The 19,723-nt window shown below is 40.5% G+C and overlaps 2 protein-coding genes and 1 long non-coding RNA gene across 3 annotated transcripts in view; all 3 read left to right on the top strand.

Moving 5' to 3' along the window:
• Positions 1-19,723, top strand: part of ST8SIA6 (ST8 alpha-N-acetyl-neuraminide alpha-2,8-sialyltransferase 6) — a 164,761-nt gene that overhangs the window by 131,026 nt on the left and 14,012 nt on the right. Inside the window, exon 5 of the mRNA XM_055543926.1 lies at positions 11,610-11,754. Within this exon, the coding sequence (XP_055399901.1) occupies positions 11,610-11,754 (145 nt within the window). The remainder of the gene's footprint in view (positions 1-11,609; positions 11,755-19,723) is intronic.
• LOC129625491 (uncharacterized) lies at positions 5,894-10,886 on the top strand. Its single transcript, XR_008701470.1, has 3 exons — positions 5,894-7,191; positions 7,841-7,962; positions 10,694-10,886. It is a non-coding gene; the product is annotated as an uncharacterized LOC129625491 (long non-coding RNA).
• On the top strand, positions 16,332-16,752 carry LOC129625488 (TP53-regulated inhibitor of apoptosis 1-like). The gene has a single exon (XM_055543924.1). The coding sequence runs from the start codon at positions 16,359-16,361 to the stop codon at positions 16,587-16,589; it is 231 nt and encodes a 76-aa protein (XP_055399899.1). The 5' UTR covers positions 16,332-16,358; the 3' UTR covers positions 16,590-16,752.

Raw genomic sequence — 19,723 nt, 5'->3', positions numbered from 1 at the left:
GTAAAGTAATGTTCAGAATTCTCCAAGCAGGGCTTCAACAGTACGTGAACTGAGAACTTCCAGACGTTCAAGCTGTATTTAGAAAAGGCAGAGGAACCAGAGATCAAATTGCCAACATCTGCTGGATCATCAAAAAAGCAAGAGAGTTCCAGAAAAACATCTATTTCTGCTTTATTGACTATGCCAAAGCCTTTGACTGTGTGGATCAAAACAAACTGGAAAATTCTGAAAGAGTTGGGAATACCAGACCACCTGACATGCCTCCTGAGAAATCTGTATGCAGGTCAAGAAGCAACAGTTAGAACTGGACATGGAGTAACAGACTGGTTCCAAATTGGGAAAGGAGTACGTCAAGGCTGTATATTGTCACCCTGCTTATTTAACTTATATGCAGAGTACATCATGAGAAACGCTGGCCTGGAAGAAGCACAAGCTGGAATCAAGATTGCCGGGAGAAATATCAATAACCTCAGATATGCAGATGACACCACCCTTATGGCAGAAAGTGAAGAGGAACTAAAAAGCCTCTTGATGAGAGAGAAAGAGGAGAGTGAAAAAGTTGGCTTAAAGCTCAACATTCAGAAAACGAAGATCATGGCATCCGGTCCCATCACTTCATGGCAAATAGATGGGGAAACAGTGGAAACAGTGTCAGACTTTATTTTTCTGGGCTCCAAAATCACTGCAGATGGTGACTGCAGCCATGAAATTAAAAGACGCTTACTCCTTGGAAGGAAAGTTATGACCAACTTAGATACTGTATTGAAAAGCAGATATTACTTTGCCAACAAAGGTCTGTCTAGTCAAGGCTATGGTTTTTCCAGTGGTCATGTATGGATGTGAGAATTGGACTGTGAAGAAAGCTGAGCACCGAAGAATTGATGTTTTTGAACTGTGGTGTTGGAGAAGATTCTTGAGAGTCCCTTGGATTGCAAGGAGATCCAACCAGTCTATCCTAAAGGAGATCAGTCCTGGGTGTTCATTGGAAGGACTGATGCTGAAGCTGAAACTCTGATACTTTGGCTACCGCATGCGAAGAGTTGACTCATTGGAAAAGACTCTGATGCTGGGAGGGATTGGGGGCAGGAGGAGAAGGGGACGACAGAGGATGAGATGGCTGGATGGCATCACCGACTCAATGGACATGAGTTCGAGTGAACTCTGGGAGTTGGTGATGGACAGGGAGGCCTTGTGTGCTGGAATTCATGGGGTTGCAAAGAGTCAAACACGACTGAGCAACTGAACTAACTGACTGAGTATTGGGTCGAGTTTCCTGTGCCATACCATAGGTCCTAGTCTCTTTTATATTATTAAAAAGCGTATTAAAAAGCAGAGACGTTAAAAAAAAAAAAGAAGCAGAGACGTTACTTTGTGACAAAGGTCTGTCTAGTGAAAACTGTGGTTTTTCCAGCAGTCATGTATGGATGTGAGAATGGACTATTAAGAAAGTTGAGCACCAGAGAATTGATGCTTTTGAACTGTGGTGTTGAAGAAGACTCTTGAGAGTCCCTTGGACTGCAAGGAGATCCAACCAGTCAATCCTAAAGGAAATCAGTCCTGAATATTCATTTAAAGGACTGATGCTGAAACTCCAATATTTTGGCCACCTGATGCAAAGAACTGACTCATTGGAAAAGACCCTGATGCTGGGAAAGATTGAAGGCAGGAGAATAAGGGGATGGGATAGAGGACCAGATGGTTGGATGGCATCACTGACTTGATGGACAAGAATTTAAACAAGCTCCAGGAGTCGGTGATGAACAGGGAAGCAGTTCATCACCAGAAACAGAAGCATCACGTGGTGCAGTCCATGGGGTTGCAAAGAGTTGAATATGACTGGCTGAACTGAACTGAAAGGCAGGAACACAAGTGCCCAGTTCCCAGAGGCCAGACAGAAACAGAAGGTGAGTCTGGGGCTGAAGCCAAAAAAGCAGAAGATGATGAAGTCCTCAGTGAGCTGCTAGGCCTGACCTGGGAGAGTGCCTGAGAGGGCAGCCATAGCAGTGGCTGCTGGGAGCATATGTGGCCTGTTTGTCCACATGAATCAGGTTCATGAAATGAGCATGAGCAGAACTGGCTTCCTACTGTCTCTCCATTTGTGCAGAAGGAGCCTTTTGCTGGACACTTGCAATGCTTATCACTGAAGCACTCAATTAGGACTTGGTTTGGTAAGTTTAAAGACCATGACATAATGAGATCTTTCATAAAAGAAAATGGTGTCAGTGCAAAATATACAGGGACCATTTTCCTGAAGAAATGCTTTACAGAACAGTACCCTGGTACAATTACACGTCAGATTGATCTAGCCTTATAATGATAAAATTCCATCTCCATAGGGTTCAGAGTGTTACTTAAGAATCTTAAATATGCTGTCAGACAGTGTCTGGAAAAGGAAAAAAAATCTTACTCCTTTTTTTTACTTCCTTTCCAAAATATCTAACTAAATAAAAGTAGAAATGAATGGATTTTTCACATTTCCTTCACACATTGAATAATAATGACTGTGACCTGGATTTTTTTTTTTTTTTTGTCTGCAAAGTAAAATATATTCCAAAAATTTAACATTCATCTTTACAGCTGATTCTGTATTTTTAGAACTTGTGTTTTCCACACTTATGTAATTGGCTATTAACTTTAATGGAACAATTTTTAAAAGTCAGGAGCCAGTCCTATGCTGGGGTGCTTGGAGAGATTCGGGAGGTTAGTTTGCTCATTGCTTTGTGCTCATTCAGAACGGCCTCAGGAGCCAGCCAGAAGGTCCAGTCCCTCTCCTGTTTTCAAAGACTTTGCAACCCCACTTTTTCACAATCTGACTTCTCATTCCACTCCTGCCTTGTGACCTCATTTTATCTTTATGAGACTTGGGATGAGTGAAAACAATAACAGGTTACCATTTTATGAGGGCTTCTGGGTAGTGCTAAAGAATCCACCTGCTAATGCAGGAGACATTAGAGACGCACGTTTGATACCTGGGTCGGGAAGATCCCCTGGAAGAGGGCATGGCAAACCACTATAGTATTCTTGCCTTGAGAATCCCATGAATAGAGGAGTTTGGTGGGCTACAGTCCATAAGGTCTCAATGAGTCAGACATGCCTGAAGTGACTTAGCATGCATGCACACATTTTGAAAAGGCAATGCCCCCAACCCTGCTTTGGTTTAAGGGTTCCCTGTGTCGAAGAAGGCACCACCTCCTCCTAGTAACCCTGATCAGAAACCTGTGCCTTACCCTGGACATCTTCCCTTCAGTACCCATTTGCAGTCCATCACCAGACTTTATTTCACCTCCCAACTATGTCTCAAAGCCACTTCCTTCTTTCCACTCCCCACCACTGCTTGGGTCTGGGTTACCGTGATGGTTAATTTTCTTTGTTTCCTTGCTCCTGGGCTCTAGTACCCAGTCAGTATTAATCAAACGTGAATCCAGACATTGCCGTGAGTGTGTATTTTACATCCACCAGCAGTTGACTTGAAGTAAAGAGAATAACCCTTGATAATGTGAGTAGGCCTCCTTCATTCAACTGATTTTCTTAAAAGCAAAAAATGAGGTTTCCCAGAAAAGATGTTCTGTTTCAGGATTGCAGCATCAACTACTGCCAGCCTGCCCTGCAGAGTTTAGACTTGCCAGCCCCCATGACTGCATGGGTCAATTCCCTAAAATAAATCTATATAGATAGATATCAGTGTTAATTGACTCTTATTTCTGCTTCTCTGGAGAGCCCTAACTGATAAGAGCTGCTCAGGATCTCAACTGTTACCCCTACTGCTGCTGCTAAGTCGCTTCAGTTGTGTCTGACTCTGCATGACCCATAGACGGCAGCCCACCAGGCTCCCCTGTCCCTGGGATTCTCCAGGCAAGAACACCGGAGTGGGTTGCCATTTCCTTCTCCAATGCATGAAAGTGAAAAGTGAAAGTGAAGTCACTCAGTCATGTCCAACTCTTAGCGACCCCATGGACTGGAGCCTACCAGGCTCCTCCATGCATGGGATTTTCCAGGCAAGAGTACTGGAGTGGGGTGCCATTGCCTTCTCCAACTGTTACCTCTAGTTATCGCCTAACTGGTGTTCTGGTTGTCTGTTGCTGCATTATAAATTGATGACTTGTGACTTCCTTTGCAGTCCAGTAGTGAAGACTCTGTGCTGCCACTGCAGGGAGCACAGGTTTGATCCCTAGTCAAGGAACTAAGATCCCACATGCTGTGCAGCTTGGCCAAGAAAAAAAACAAAAACGAAAGGCAGTTGACTTAAGGCAATGATTTCATACTCTCTCACAGCTCCATTGGCTGACTGGGCTGAGCTGGGGGACTCTTCATCGAGGGCTGTCATATGTTTTGTAGTTGGTGGTTGGCCTGTGCTGGGCTGGACCCCCACAGTGGCCTGCTCCCACAGCTGGCGGTTGATGTTGACTTTCGTAGGAGCTCAGCGAGGGCTGCCGTTTATAGCGCCTGCAAGAGACACTTTGCTTGTGACCTGTGCTTCTTACAGCTTCCTGTCCAGAGACTGAATGTTCCAGGAGACTCAGGCAGAAGCCCCAAGATTTTTATGACCCAGAACACCACTTATGCTGTGTTCTCTTGGTCACAAGAGTCACAGAGGCCAGCCCAGATTCGAGGTAAGGGCCTTGAGATTTTTATTTCTTAATATGAGGAATACCAAGCATGCATAGGAAGAGAAGGAACTGGTAGTGATCATCTTCAGTACTGGGTCACTGCCATATCCTCCTAACTGACCACACCAGTTTATTCAATCCCCCCTCCCCTGACTTGTCCTCCCCACTAGAGCTAGGGGATTACCCTGGCAGATCTCATTGTGTCCTTGCCATAACTAGACCTTCAATGACTTGTTCTTTCCCATAGAAAGAAGTGGAATTGTTCCCCTTGTCTTACTTCTGAGACTTGTCCTGATGCAGTTCTTCAGGGTTCCCTACCACACATTCTACCTTCCAGTGCCAGCCAGTTTCTTCCAGCAATTTGCATGTTTCATGTTCTTTCTCCTCCCAGCTTCCACATGCCCTGTTTTCTGTTTCTCAGTGTCTTTCTCTGCCTTACTCGTCTCCCTTTATAGTAAGGCCCCTACATACGAATCTTCAAGTTTTAAACTTTCAGAGATACGAACTTGCATTTTCATGTCCAATCGTGTAAGTTAGTTCGCGTGTCAAGCATGCTTTTCAAGATGCTGTACTGTAAGATTTAAAACTTTTTAAAAGTTTTTATTTACTTTTTGTGTTTATTTCTTACATATTATTTGTGTGAAAAGTATTATAAACCTTTGACAGTACAGTAAAATACAGCCAATCATGCTAGTTGGGTACCTAGGCTAACTTTGTTGAACTTATGAACAAATTGGACTTAAAAACGTGCTCTCAGATTGCAATGGTAAATAAGTCCCTTGATTTGTGCAGGTACTTATGTTTTAAAACTCCTTTTCCTAGGACCCTCGTTAGACTCTTAAGGAACGGATCCCAGAAAAAGGCAGCTCTTTAGTCTCTGACTCACCCTGCCTGCAACACATCTCATTAGAGAGTTTCAGAGAGTTTGATAAACAGAAGACAGGCCTGTGAGCCCTGGGCTGGGACACTTGGGTAGTTAGTATTCAGTGTCCTATAGTGTCTTGTACACTGTGAGCCTTAAGCCATCATTAACATTTCATGGAAATCTGGGAAGCATCCCATTTAAAACTAAAGAATTTTGACCAGGGACTCAAAATGAACTGGAAAAAAAAGTAAAGATGAAAACCAAGGAAACACTCAGCACCTATAGTGGTAAAAGAAAAAGGAATTTCTTCAATTTGAACAAAAATCTCTGCCTCCAAAGTATTTCATTAGACCAACTGTGATGCAACTTGTACATCTTCAGATTCCACCTTTATAGGTCAAGGCTAAAAGTATTAAGCCTTGACCAACCTACTTCTTGAGAGTGAACTATGGTGAACTATGTCAGATTTGTTATCTCTGAAGAAGATTTAGCTTCAAGACCAGGGACCAGGCTTGATCACTCAAGAGCTTTTGTATAGCAAAGTTTTATTAAAGTATAAAAAGGGACAGAGAGAGCTTCTGACATAGACATCAGAAGGGGGACAGAGAGTGCCCCCCTTGCTAGTCTTAGCAACGGAGCTATACACTTTTCAATTGGTTATTAACAATAAATCAAAAGAATGTCTTAAGGCTGTAAAGGTCTTAACAGACCCACTCCCACAATAAATATTTGAAGATAACAGGATTAGAACTAATAATAGAAAGATCTTACTAGACCATAATATACATTTTAAGGTGACAGGATTAGTCAGAAGGTTATCAAGAAGGAGAAACATGTCCTCAAGCAGGGTACATTGTCGTTATATAATCATTGGTACAGAGTTTAAAGAAAAGCATATCCTTGAGCAAGATAAGTTGTTTTGTTGTGCAGTCATCAGCTCTGGGCTTAAAGAAAAAAAAAAAATTTTGCCCTTTTCCCTTCCTTGAGAACTCCAGATTCCAATCTCCTCCTCAAGAGCCCGGGACCCCTTTCTTCTCCTCAGGTACCCTGGACTTCTTATCATCTTGCCTAGGAACTGACTCTCTCAAGAGTGAAGCACTCTGAAAGGAAGTAAGCTGTTTCTAGATTTGGAAATCTGTGCAGTATAGAGGGTCTCCAGTCTTTTCCTAACCCACTCCAATGTTCTTGCCTGGAGAATCCCAGGGACGAGGGAGCCTGGTGGGCCGCCGTCTGTGGGGTCGCACAGAGTCAGACACGACTGAAGTGACTTAGCAGCAGCAGTCTTTTCCTGGAGGTGGAAGGGCGTAGATTTCTTTTCGGAACTGGATTGTGTGGATAAAGTTGCTGAAAGCATGACAGAGCAGGATTAGATCATCATCAAGCCAGGGGTTCCCTTTCCATTAAATTCTGGCACACAGTGTCTGGACCACTTGATAACCTTGATTCTGTCCATCGGCGACCATGGACACCCTCTGTGTAAAACAAGAACCTTGAATGTCTGTTATATAGAGTGTTTGAAGCATTCACATGTAAGATTTTGTGCAGCCTTTGAGTTGTGTCTGGATAGGTTGTCAGCGAGGTGCTACCAGCATTATTTTGGGAGCCACTATGTCGTTTGGTGCCATTTTGGAAAGCATCCTAACGGAAAAAGCTCAAAGTCAAGCATTACCCACCCAATGTACTCTAATGTAAATTGCAGAGAAGTGAATGTCAGAAAATGTAAGTTAACTTAAGGTAACAACCTCAGTCCTATCACAGTAAACTCTCAACTCCTGTTTTCTCACCTCTAAAATAGGAATAATTTTATGTTCTACTTCATACTAAACGTGCAATGCTCTGGAAAGTACAGTGCTTTACAGGGATGGGTTTGTGAATGCCGATCTGGCTGAATATTTACTCTGCATTGGAAAGGGTGAGCTTTTTGACTTTGTCTGTGGGTTCAAATGCTAATTCATTCCTGAAACACTCTCACAGACACCCCCCAAAATAGTTTTGCCAGTTCTCTGAGCAACTTGGCTCAGTTAAGTTGACGATGAAATTCACCATCACATCCAGGTAATACCATCAGTGTCCTTTATTTCTTATTTGTCCTGATGCACTCACAATAATGAGCATGGCAGTTTCCCCCTTTATGCATAAAAAGAACAAGCTTGGTGGGCTACAGTCCACAGGTCACAAAGAGTCGGACACGACTGAGCGACTTCACTTTTGTTCTTTTTATGCATAGAGGGGGAAATTGCCACGCTCATTATTGTGAGTGCATCAGGTTGACTTTGGAGTCACCAAGGGTTAGAATTGACTTTGTTTTTAGGAATGATGGAAAATGGAATAACAGAAATAAAGTTTTATTTTGTTTTGTTTGTTTTAGCATCTCAGCTCTATACTAGCACTGGCTGTTACAGGATCTTTACCTTGTAGATGAACTGGGAAATGACAAAGCGTAAATTTATAATTCTGCCACTGACTATAAGGGCTTAAAGTGTCACATTGGTAAGTGACCCAACATAGGCTACAAAAATGATGTTTTGGATAATTATTCTGATGTTTTTCCTGGGAAGTTATTATGAGTGTTTAGGTGTTTAACATTGATTTTCCCCCCTCTTTTTTATTTTTATTTTTTCATTGGCATATAATTGCTTTACAGTGTTGTGTTATTGCACTTTCTGCTACACAACAAAGTTAACATTGATTTTTGATAGTGATTTCTGTAAAAGTGCAAGGAAGGAATGGCTAAATCGATTCTGGTACATTCAGACAATGGAACATGACTCCAGCAATAAAAAGGGACAAGTTACCAACATACACAGCAACATACATGAATGGCAGAAACACTTATACCAAGTGAAAGAAGCTTTACACAAAAGTATATATATGATATGATATTTTAAATTAATTAAATACAAAAAACTTTATTAGAGTACAATTGATTTAAAATATTGTGTTAATATGATTATGCTTATATAAATTCTGGAACAGGCAAAACTAATGTTTGGTAAAAAAAAAAAAAGATCACGAATGGGGTTGCCTTGAGGTGGGGTTGGGCTGGAGGTGGACTAGAAGAGTTTGAGGAATTGTTTGGTAGAGTTGGTAATATTCTATATCTTGATAGAGGATTGGATTACAGGGGTCTCTGTACTTCTCAAAACTCATTGAATACATTTGGGATTTTATTGTATGTAAATTCTACCCCCAAATACATAATAATGTTATACATGCTGAAGTATTTAGGGCTGAAGTCTACTGACACCTTTAATTTACTTTGAATTGTAATATCTGTAACAGCAAAAGCGAATTGATGGGTAAATACATATTAAGGCAAATACAGTAAAAAAAAAAATTACTTGTGGAGTCTATCTGGTCATTATTCAAATGCACATTGTCCAGTTCTTTCAAATTTCCCGTGGATTTGAAAATTTTATAATTGAGAATATAATTTCAGAAAATTAGAAAAAAAAATTTGGCTGCACTGTATGGCTTGTAGTATCTCAGTTCCCTGACCAAGGATTGAATCCAGGCCACAGCATTGAAGGCACTGAATCCTAACCAGTAGCCCACCAGGGAACTCCCAGAAAAAAACTATTTAAAATCCCACAAAGGGTACTCTGCTTAGTGCTTTTGTGTGTGTATGATGCAATATTCTTTCAAGCACCAGATATCCTTAGAGAAATTAAATTACTTGTAGACAGTACTTGAGAATCTATTCTACTGCCTTTCTCAACATGTTTTGTAAGAGATATTTAAAATTATAAATACATAAGGATTTCTGAGTTTGAAGTATGTCACATGAATTGTTATGAAATTAAATTTATCATTAAAAATACTATCATGTTTTTGATGACACATCATTTCATTTTCAATGTTTTCTTTTGTTGTTCTCCGTGATCTCGCTTTTAGAAATGGTAGGTTCTGAAATACAGAGAGGGATACTATTTTAATAAGATAAGCTGACTTATAAGAATTCATTTGAAAATCTTGATTTTTACAGTTCAAATAATATCATAGCACTGACTTTTCATACCCTGAAAATTATTGGAATCCAAGATGACTGGAATGTAATTCAAAATGAACAGGACTTCCCTGGTGGTCCAGTGGTTAAGAATTCACTTTGCAATTCAGAGGACACAGGTTCGATCCCATCCCTGGTCAAGGAACTAAGATCCCAGCCGCCACAACTAAAGATACCATGTGCTGCAACTAAGACCTGACACAGTCAAAAAAATGAATAAATATTTTTTTTAAATGACCATGATAGACCAGAGTGTTGTATTTTTTTCAAAAGAAGCAAGTTCAGTATGAACATATATAAAAGTATACCCTTCAGGACCAAAAACCAATTAAAAAATGTGCAGTGTAGAAGAACCAGTTGGGAATCTAGGGTATCAATATCCACTGAGTATTCACTGTTCCTTGTGCTATGTAGGACCCAACTATAATATATATTTTTAAGTGAACAGAGAAATATGTAAAGGTTTAAAGATGAACAAGATGACTTTAGTGAAAACCGGTCTTAGGAAAAAATCTGAGAGAAGAGGAAATTCTCTAAATGCATCAAGATGGAAAAAGTTCAAGCTTTGCTTGATGATTACCATTTTCATTTACATGAAGTGTTTTTATGGAAAGATTCTGTGAGAAACTAACCAGAGAAGTGGATTTAAGAGAAGAGAGTTCAGTTTTGCAAATGACAGAGTCTCTTGACTTCAAGGTTATGAAATTATGATCAAGAGATTATATGGAATCTACATCTCTGGAGAATTACACTTGCAAAATGTAAATTCTGAGTGGTTCTAGATTCACCTGCCAGAAGTTGGGGGTAAACTCAGATGATCCCTGGAAGGACCTTTCTGGGTCTGCATTCTGGCAGTAAGGTGTCACTCCACTGGAACACTTAACAGACATTGCTTGGCTCTGAATTACTCTAAACTTTCTCTAAAGAATGGCAGCTTTAAATTCGCCTCACGTAAAAATTCACTCTATTAATGTGCATCAGTGCGGTTATGGTTAGCTGTACTGTACTGTATACTTGCAATTTGCTAAGAAGGTAAATCTCAAGTATTCTTACCATAAAAAAAAAGAAAGATAACTATGTGGAGTGATGGAATATGTTGATTAGTTTGATTATGGTAATGACTGTACAATATGTGTGAGTATCAAAACATGAACATAAACAATTTGCATTTGTGAATTTTTTTTTTTTTTTTTGGCCACACTGCATGGCTTACAGGATCTTAGTTCCCTGACCAAGAGATTGAACCCAGGGCCTCTGCCATAATGTCCTAACCACTGGACCACCAGGGAATTCCCTGTATTTGTGAATTATACTTCAATGAAGCTTGAAAAAAATCACTGTTGAATGGTGCTTCTTTTTGTTGAAATTGTCTTGTAATAAATGATTACGTATTGCTTTGGTGATGGTGTGTGATACTGGTCTTAATTTGATTTCTATACTTTTTAATAAAATAATTAGAAAGTATTCTATCATTTTCTTTTTGTGGTTACAACATTATCATGAGAAAGAAGTCTTTATATTTATTTTATATATTTATTTACTTAATTATTTTTGGCAGCACTGGGTCTTTGGTGCTGTGCAAGGACTTTCTCCAGTTGAGGCAAGTGGGAGTCACTCCCTAGTTGCATTGCACAGACTTCTCATTGTGGTGGTTTCTTTTGTTGCAGAGCACGGGGTCTAGGGCACGTGGGCTCAGTAGTTGTGGCTCCCAGATTCCAGAGCACAGCTCAATAGTTGTGGCACACTGACTTAGTTGTTCTACGGCATGTGGGGTCTTCCTGGAGCAGGGCTCGAATCCATGTTCGCTGCATTGGCAGGTGGATTCTTTACCACTGGGCCACCAGAGAAGTCCCAAGTCTTTATATATATACCATTATATACTCAGTATTTCCTATGGGTGACTCAGTCCTTACCTGAGTGTGAGTACATTAGTGGTGTTTGCTATTTTATCCTTGCCCCATCCAGGGCCAGTTAGAATGGAATGGGATAAAGATAAAGATACCTTGTGAATGAGGTATCTTCTCTCTGAAAGTCAATATGGCAAAATTCTCTTCTGCATTTTCCCTCCTCATCTCTATTTCGGATTTCTTAATCTTAATCCTTGACTCATTTGTCTCCTTATCCTTCACAGAGCAAAACTCGCTTCCTGTTGTGATGCTGTTCAAAACTTCATTGTTTCTCAAAACAACACTCCCATTGGGACCAACATGACGTATGAGGTGGAAAGTAAAAGCAAAATCCAAATTAAAGAAAACATTTTTGATATGTTGCCAGTGGTGAGTGAAAATTTCTTGTGGTTTCTTTGTGTCACCATTTAGGGTGAACATTGTCTCAGATGAAGTAATAACATAAAAACGGAGGAGTTGATGCATTAAAATGCCACATTCTGATGTGTAAGATACGTACGGCAGTCCATTTTCAGCAGGCAGTTTTGAATCCTTGTGGCTCTGCAGGGAATGGTATTTGTATCTTAAATAATAAACTCTTCTAGACCTTGAGTCTTCATGACTCATCCTAGTATGAGACGAAGTATTGGGCTTTCTGCATAGTAATTACCAGGACTTGGGGAGATAACCATTTTTTACCTGGTTCTTCCACTTGTCAGTTTTGGTGACTAACTCAATTTTTTCACAGAGAACTGCAGGTTTATGTGACTAATCTTTGGGAAGTAAATACATTAGAATTCCTGGTTAGTAAACATTGCTTCCACTAGACAGGGATTTTTTTTTTTTAATTTTAAAATTTAAGATGAATTTAGTTTGTGGGAAGCAATCTGAGAAAGATTTAAAATATATGTAATTAAGAAACTCAAATTGACAAAGATGGCCATAAAAACAAATGGTGAAAGTGATATACTTAGATATGAAGGAAGGACAGATAAGAATGAAAAATATAACAATGAAATCAATAGTAGAAAAGATAGTTTTTATCCTTTTTTTCTCAGTCAGGGATTTTTAATCTAGTGTGTTCACTGATATATCCCAAGTTCCTAGAACATTTCCCAGTGCATAGATGCATTCATTGTATTTTCATTTATTAAACTAAGTAATGATACATTATCATTACAATATAAATCCAAACTTAGGGGAAATTTTTCTCATGAAGAATATCCCACTGCTAATAAACTGTACTTTCAGACATCTTTTTATGATTTCATGAAAAGCAGTTAGGCCACGTTAGTGGTCAAAATGGGATCACTTTATATATGCAGTTTACCAACTGTAGAATATTCAGTTCTTACAATTAATTCCATTATGTTGGTCATTTGACTTCTTTTGACTGTTTTATTGTTATGTAAGTTGTTCCAGTTTTTTTCAAAAAAGATTACAATTAAAGGGAAGTATAATTTTCTGGGAATGAACAAAATCAATATAAAATGTTAGAGAAAAAATATTGCACATTTTCTGGAAGGGAATGGGGACCAATTCATACAGCATTCTGAAAATCCCCTCATGATTCATTGAAATTACTAATAGCTAAAATGATAGCAACTAAAGATGGCTCAGTGGTCAAGAATCTGTCTGCAGTACAGAAGACCCAGGTTTGATCCCTGGGTCAGGAAGATCCCCTGGAGAAGGGAATGGCAAACCACTCCAGTATTCTTGTCTGGAGAATTCCATGGACAGAGGAGCCTAGAGGGCTACAGTCTTTGGGGTCACAAAGAGTCAGACACGACTGAGTGACTGACACTTTCACTTTCAAAGAATATTTATATCCCTTATCAGAGAAGGCCTTGGGGAGGTCCACAGAGAGCAACTCTTTCACCCATGCCATTTTTTCTAGTGTTTTCCTTGCTTTAGGCTGGCCAGAACAGAGGAACAGCAGGTATTTTTTGCTTCTAATTGGCACCTTGAAAAGAATAATTTAACATTTATAATATAATAATTTAACATAATAATTTAACAGCTTGATAATTCTGGATGAGATTAACAACAGCATCCATTTTCCAAATTGATGCTGACTTTTAAAACTGGGGGGAGGAAATTCTGAAGTTAATACAGTAACAACTGCAAAGTGAACTCACTTTTCTGTGTTTCTTCAACATCCCGTCCATGGACACAGCATCCAAAGTTGCTTCCCGCACTCCCACCCTGCTGTGTTCTGCCAGGCACACAGTGAGCAAATCGCAGCATTAGATGCTTTTGGGGAAATGTTGTAAAGTCACTTTCTCCAAAAACTCTGCCAAGTAACTTGAAAAGAAACAACAAAGTTGGTTTTCTTTCTTTCTTTTTTTTTTTGTTTCTCCATTTCATTTTATTTTACTTACTTTTGGTCACACTGTGAAGTCATGCAGGATCTCAGTTCCCTGACCAGGGATCAAACCCATGCCCCGCTGCAGTGGAAGTAAACACTGGACCACCAGGGAAGTCCCCAAAGTTGGTTGACAATCGGAATGAGCAACAAGCAGACTGTTGAGTTGCCCAAAGTTGCATTTTATTAGGAGGTTTAAAGGACATTGAAATTTTCATTTATTTAATCTCTTACTGAACATGAGATCTCAAAACATATGGGTTTTTTCTTCCTAGTTGACCAAGAAACCAGAGAAAAATATTCATTATATTAAGTGCTTAATTGGAGATAGGTTCCTCTCAGTAATCTCTTCTATTGTACCATAAAGAGCCTATTTACATTCCACCCTATCTGTAAAGTTCAGAATTTACTGTGTATTGTTTAGTAAACACTGTCTGAAAACAGCTGTTAATAGAAGTTCACTGACTTGCAATAATCAGAGGTATATGAGAACCATTCATTAAAGAGCCAGGCATTCTGCTGGGCATCAAAGCCATCAGGGAAATAAGGCACATCATTTAAAAAAAATTTATTTTAATTAATTGTTTGACCATGCCAAGCAGCATGTGGCATCTTAGTTCCCCAACCAGAGACTGAACCCACCCTGCAATGAAAGTGTGGGTTCTTAACCACTGAACCATCAGGGAAGCCCCAAGGCACATGCTTAAGTTAATCTTTATCCCTTGAATGAGAGCATCTGTAAGATGACAGTGGACTATGAAACAGACTGCCTGGGTTTGAATCCCAGCTCTGCTGCTCTCTAGCCATTACTTAAACTCGTGCCTCCATCTTCTTGTCTGTAAAATGCTCACAAGGCTGTTGTATGGATTCTATGTATCAAGTTACAACTCAGAAAAGTGCTTTTCCCATAAGAAGCACCATATGATTTTTCATTTTTAGGGACAATCCAGATGTGCTGAAACATAGTTCTCATCCCTTGTTTGGCATCTCCCAATTCAGCATCAGGAGCACAAGGCAGTCAGGTGACTCAGGGTCTGTAGGGCAGCTCAGAAGCACACTGGTCCTGGGGTGTGCTTGTACACCGGACAGGAGGGTTCCCTGACAGCAGCAGTGTAGATACCCCCACTGTGGTGATTATAATTTACCACTGGCTTAACAACCAGCTGACAAAATTCCTGAGTATTTACCAGTTGGTTCCCATAAGCTGGGACAACTGGGTTCCAACATGACATTGGGGGTTATACCCAGGTGGCCACTGGGCCAGCAGTCATTCATTGAGAAGTGATGTTCTGGGGCGGGGGAGGAGCTAAGATGGCGGAGGAGTAGGACGGGGAGAACACTTTCTCCCCCACAAAATTCATCAAAAGAACGTTTAAACGCCGAGTAAATTCCACAAAACAACTTCTGAATGCCGGCAGAGGACATCAGGCACCCAGAAAAGCAACCCAAATCTTTGAAAGGAGGTAGGAAAAAATATAAAAGACAAAAAAAGAGACAAAAGAGGGAGGGATGGAGTTCCATCCAGGGAAGGGAGTCTTAAAAAGAGAGAAGTTTCCAAATACCAGGAAACCTTTTCACTGCTGAATCTGTGCCAAGCCTTGGAAGCACAGAGGGCAACATAACAGGGAGGAAAAATAAATAAACAATTAAAACCTGCAGACTGCGAGCCCTACGGTAACTCCCCCAGCAGAGAAGCAGCGCAGACGCCTGCACACGCCACTAGCAAGCGGGGGCTGGGCAGGGAGGCACTGGCGCGGGCTGCATCGCTTAGAGTAAGGATCTGGCCTGAATACCCCGAGCGCTATCTGAGCGAAATAATTTGGGCTAGCAAACCAGACTGTGGGATATCTACCACACGAAAAGTCAGCCCTAACCTAAGACACCGCCAGGCCCGTGCATGGAACAAAGGACTGAACAGAGATAGCTGGCTGCAGACCATCCCCCTCCGGTGACAGGCAGCCAGAGCCGGAAGGGGGCAATCGCAGCCCCAGAGAGACATTATCTATAAAACTGTAAGCAGGCTTCTTTGCTAACTAAAACTTCTTGGGGGTCTGGACGATCAACATCTGCCTGAGAAGGTGCGCCAGTTGTACACCTAGATAACTGAGCGGCAGGGAGGCGATAAGTCGCAGCAATCGCTCGCGCCAAACACCTCATCAGCTGAGCTGCTCAGACCTGGGAAGGGCACAAAACACAGGCCCAACCGAGTCTGCGCCTCTGAGGACTACCCGAGTGCCTGAACCTGAGCGGCTTGGACCCGGGAGGTGCAAGCAGCCCAGGGCTGGCCACGGATGGTTCCTGGCAGAGCAACCTAGAGCCTGAGCAGTGTGGTTAGGGAGGCTACACGCCCCGTGAGTGGAGGCAGATCCAGTGTGGCTGAGGCACTGCGAGCACACGCCAGTGTTATTTGTTTGCAGCGTCCTTCCCTCCCCACAGTGCGACTGAACAAGTGAGCCTAAAAAAAAAAAAGTGTCCACCACCCGTCCCCTTTGTGTCAGGGCAGAAACACACACTGAAGAGACCAGCAAACAGAAGAAGCTATAACAGAGGGAACCACCTTGGAAGCTACAGGCAATAGATTAAAACCCTGTGGTTGGAGAGCGCCGCCACCGCCGCGGATGCCGACGCCATGAACAGCATAGGGGAGGCTTGCACCGACATGAAGCGTGAGTACGACCAGTGCTTCAATCGCTGGTTTGCTGAGAAGTTCCTCAAGGGGGACGGCTCCGGGGACCCATGCACCGACCTCTTCAAGCGCTACCAGCAGTGTGTTCAGAAAGCGATAAAGGAGAAGGAGATTCCTATTGAAGGACTGGAGTTCATGGGCCATGGCAAAGAAAAGCCTGAAAGTTCTTCTTGACCTTGACAGTCATCTTGAAAGTGGACTCCTCAAATCGGGAAATTGCGACTCTGGATCGTGTCAATTAAAACTGAAGATAGCATGATTTGATGAATTTAGGAGGGAAGAATTTCCTTTCCTCCTTGATATCTTTCTCTCATTTGTAAAAAATGATGAACCATCACTCTTTGCTTTGAGATTTCTGGCTTTGGCATCACAGCAGGGACTCAGTATTCTTAATAATGGGATTATTTGGGATTATCATTGCAGTACTTGGTCTGGGATCAGTTTTAAATATAACTTGTATAAAAACTCTAGTAAGCTTGTCAGGATAACTAAGGTTGCCTGACCTTGAGCCATTCTTTGAAGGACATTACGTACACTCTCCTGGGGTTATTTGTTCATGGAAGCAACTGGTTAAGATCTCTTCTCTCAGGGAGCTAATCCTCTAGAAAGGGTTCCCAGCACAACAGTTTCAGTCAATGCTTGGAAGCACGGTTTTATTTTCATATAGTAATTTAACTGTTAAAGATTGTTGGTGGACTGGGTTAGCCAAGAGGAAGACCGCTTTCAACAGTTTCCTACCTTAACAAGAGGTGTCAGATTTCATACTAAGATGTGAAAGCTTCATGAATGCTGCAGTGAACACCATTTCAGAGCACTTGGTGTAGTTCAGGAATTAAAATCCTTGGAGTGGCTATGGAGGAAGATCCTAAATTACCAAGATTTGCTGCTGCCAGCTTTCAACTTAAGTCAATGAATTAAGTCAACCTGTATATCATCAAAATGCCAAAATGCTGCTGCATATGATTAAATGGGGGGGGGGGTGCAGGCGGGGTGAAGAGGTCACTTTACTTGCCTTGTTTACTCACCCTGCCCTGTAATGCCTGAAATCATGAAGATGGAATAAATTTGTAACATTTAGTTTATATTCATTATTTGTTCCTGGAACTCAGTGCATTTTATGGAATGACTTCCATCCTATGAGCCCCACACATCTCATGTATACTGGGGGGGGAGGGGTGGGGAGTTTTATATGCTTTATAATTTAAAAATGAAGATTTATCTAAGCTAGGTAGTATGGTATAGCAAATGGAAATCTCACTGATTTCAATGTTTATATAATGGCACCCAACCCAGAAAATTTTTTATGTGCCCACAGAGTATGAAACTTGATTTACAGAAAGCCTAGACTCTATATCTCTTTTCCACTTTACCAATTATTAACTTCATATTTAACGTGACCAGTCCTTAATGCCATTGCAGTACATTCTGCATTTATATTTTGGCAAGCTAAGGTCCATTATACATAAAAGATTTGGAACCCAGCTGAGGGAGGCCAGGCAGCAAACGAGTTAAGTATAACTGCCCTGAAATAAGCCTGGCCGCAAGTCGGTCAAAACCTTGTAGCCTCTTGAATCTTACCACAAAACTGTCTGGATGAGCCTGGTGAATAAAACAAATTTTATTGTAAAAATAAATAAATAAATAAATAAATAAAACCCTGTGGTTAGTACCGACTACATAGGAAGGGGCCTATAGATCTTGAGAAATATAAGTCAGACCAAGGAACTAGCCAAAAATGAACTGACCCCACAATACTCACAGCAAAACCAGAGAAAATCCTAGATATATTTTTACTATGTTTATGATCAGTCTTTCTTTTTTTTTTTAATTAAAAAAAATTTTTAAGTCCTCTATTATTCCTTTAATTTTCACTTTTATAACCTACTACTACTTTAAAAAAAAAAAAGACCCTATTTTTTTTAAAGCAAACTTCATATATATATTTTTTATAATTTTTGTGACCTTGTTTTTTTTTTCTTTTCTTTAACATTGTATTTTTGAAATTCCAATCTCTACTCTAGATTTTTAATTTTAGCTTTTTGGTATTTGTTATCAATTTTGTACCTATATTTTTTTTTATAATTTTTGTGACTTTTTTTTCTCTCTCTTTCTTTCTCTTCTTCTTTTATATAACATTGTATATCTGAAATTCCAAACTCTACTCTAGATTTTTAATTTATGCTTTTTGGTATTTGTTATCAATTTTGTACCTATATTTTCTTTATAATTTTTGTGACTTTGTTTGTTTTTGTTGTTTTTTTTTTTCTCTCTCTTTCTTTTTCTTCTTCTTTTTTTTAACATTATATTTTTGAAATTCCAAACTCTACTCTAGATTTTTAACTTTTGCTTTTTGGTATTTGTTACCAATTTTGTACCTATATTTTCTTTATAATTTTTGCAACTTTGTTTGTTTTTGTTTGTTTGTTTTTTCTCTCTTTCTTTTCCTTCTTCTTCTCTTTAACATCATATTTGTGAAATTCCAAACTCTATTCTAGATTTTTAATTTTTGCTTTTATGTATTTGTTACCAATTTTGTACCTTTAAGAACCCAATCTTCAGTACCCATTTTTCACTAGGGAGCGAGATTACTGGCTTGACTGCTCTCTTTCCCTTTGGACTCTCCTTTTTCTCCACTGGGTCGCCTGTGTCTCCTCCCTAACCCCTCTCTACTGTACCCAACTCTGTGAATTTCTGTGTGTTCCAGATGGTGGAGAACACTTAAGGAACTGATTACTGGCTGGATCTGTCTCCCTCCTTTTCATTTCCCCCTTTTATCCTCCTGGCCACCTCTGTCTCCTTCCTCCTTCTTCTCTTCTCTGTATAACTCCGTGAACATCTCTGAGTGATCCAGTTGTGGAGTGCACATAAGGAAGTGATTACTGGCTAGCCTGCTCTCCCCTCTATTGATTCCACCTCATCTCATTCAGGTCACCTCTAACTCCCTCCTCCCTCTTCTCTTCTCCATGTAACGCTGTGAACCTCTCTGGGTGACCCTCACAGTGGAGAAACTTTTCATCTTTAACGTAGATGTTTTATCAATGGTGCTGTATAGAAGGAGAAGTTTTGAAACTACTGTAATAATAAGACCAATAACTGGAAGCAGGAGGCTTAAGTCCAAACCCTGACTCCAGGGAACTCCTGACTCCAAGGATCATTAATTGACAGGAGCTCATCAAACACCTCCATACCTACACTGAAACCAAGCACCACACAAGAGCCCACAAGTTCCAGGGCAAGACATACCAAGCAAATTCTCCAGCAACACAGGAACACAGCCCTGAGCTCCAAGATACAGTCTGCCCAAAGTC

The sequence above is a fragment of the Bubalus kerabau genome, chromosome 13 (genome assembly GCF_029407905.1).
Source record: "Bubalus kerabau isolate K-KA32 ecotype Philippines breed swamp buffalo chromosome 13, PCC_UOA_SB_1v2, whole genome shotgun sequence".
NCBI lineage: Eukaryota > Metazoa > Chordata > Mammalia > Artiodactyla > Bovidae > Bubalus > Bubalus kerabau.
This window is presented reverse-complemented; position numbering and strand designations above follow the sequence as displayed.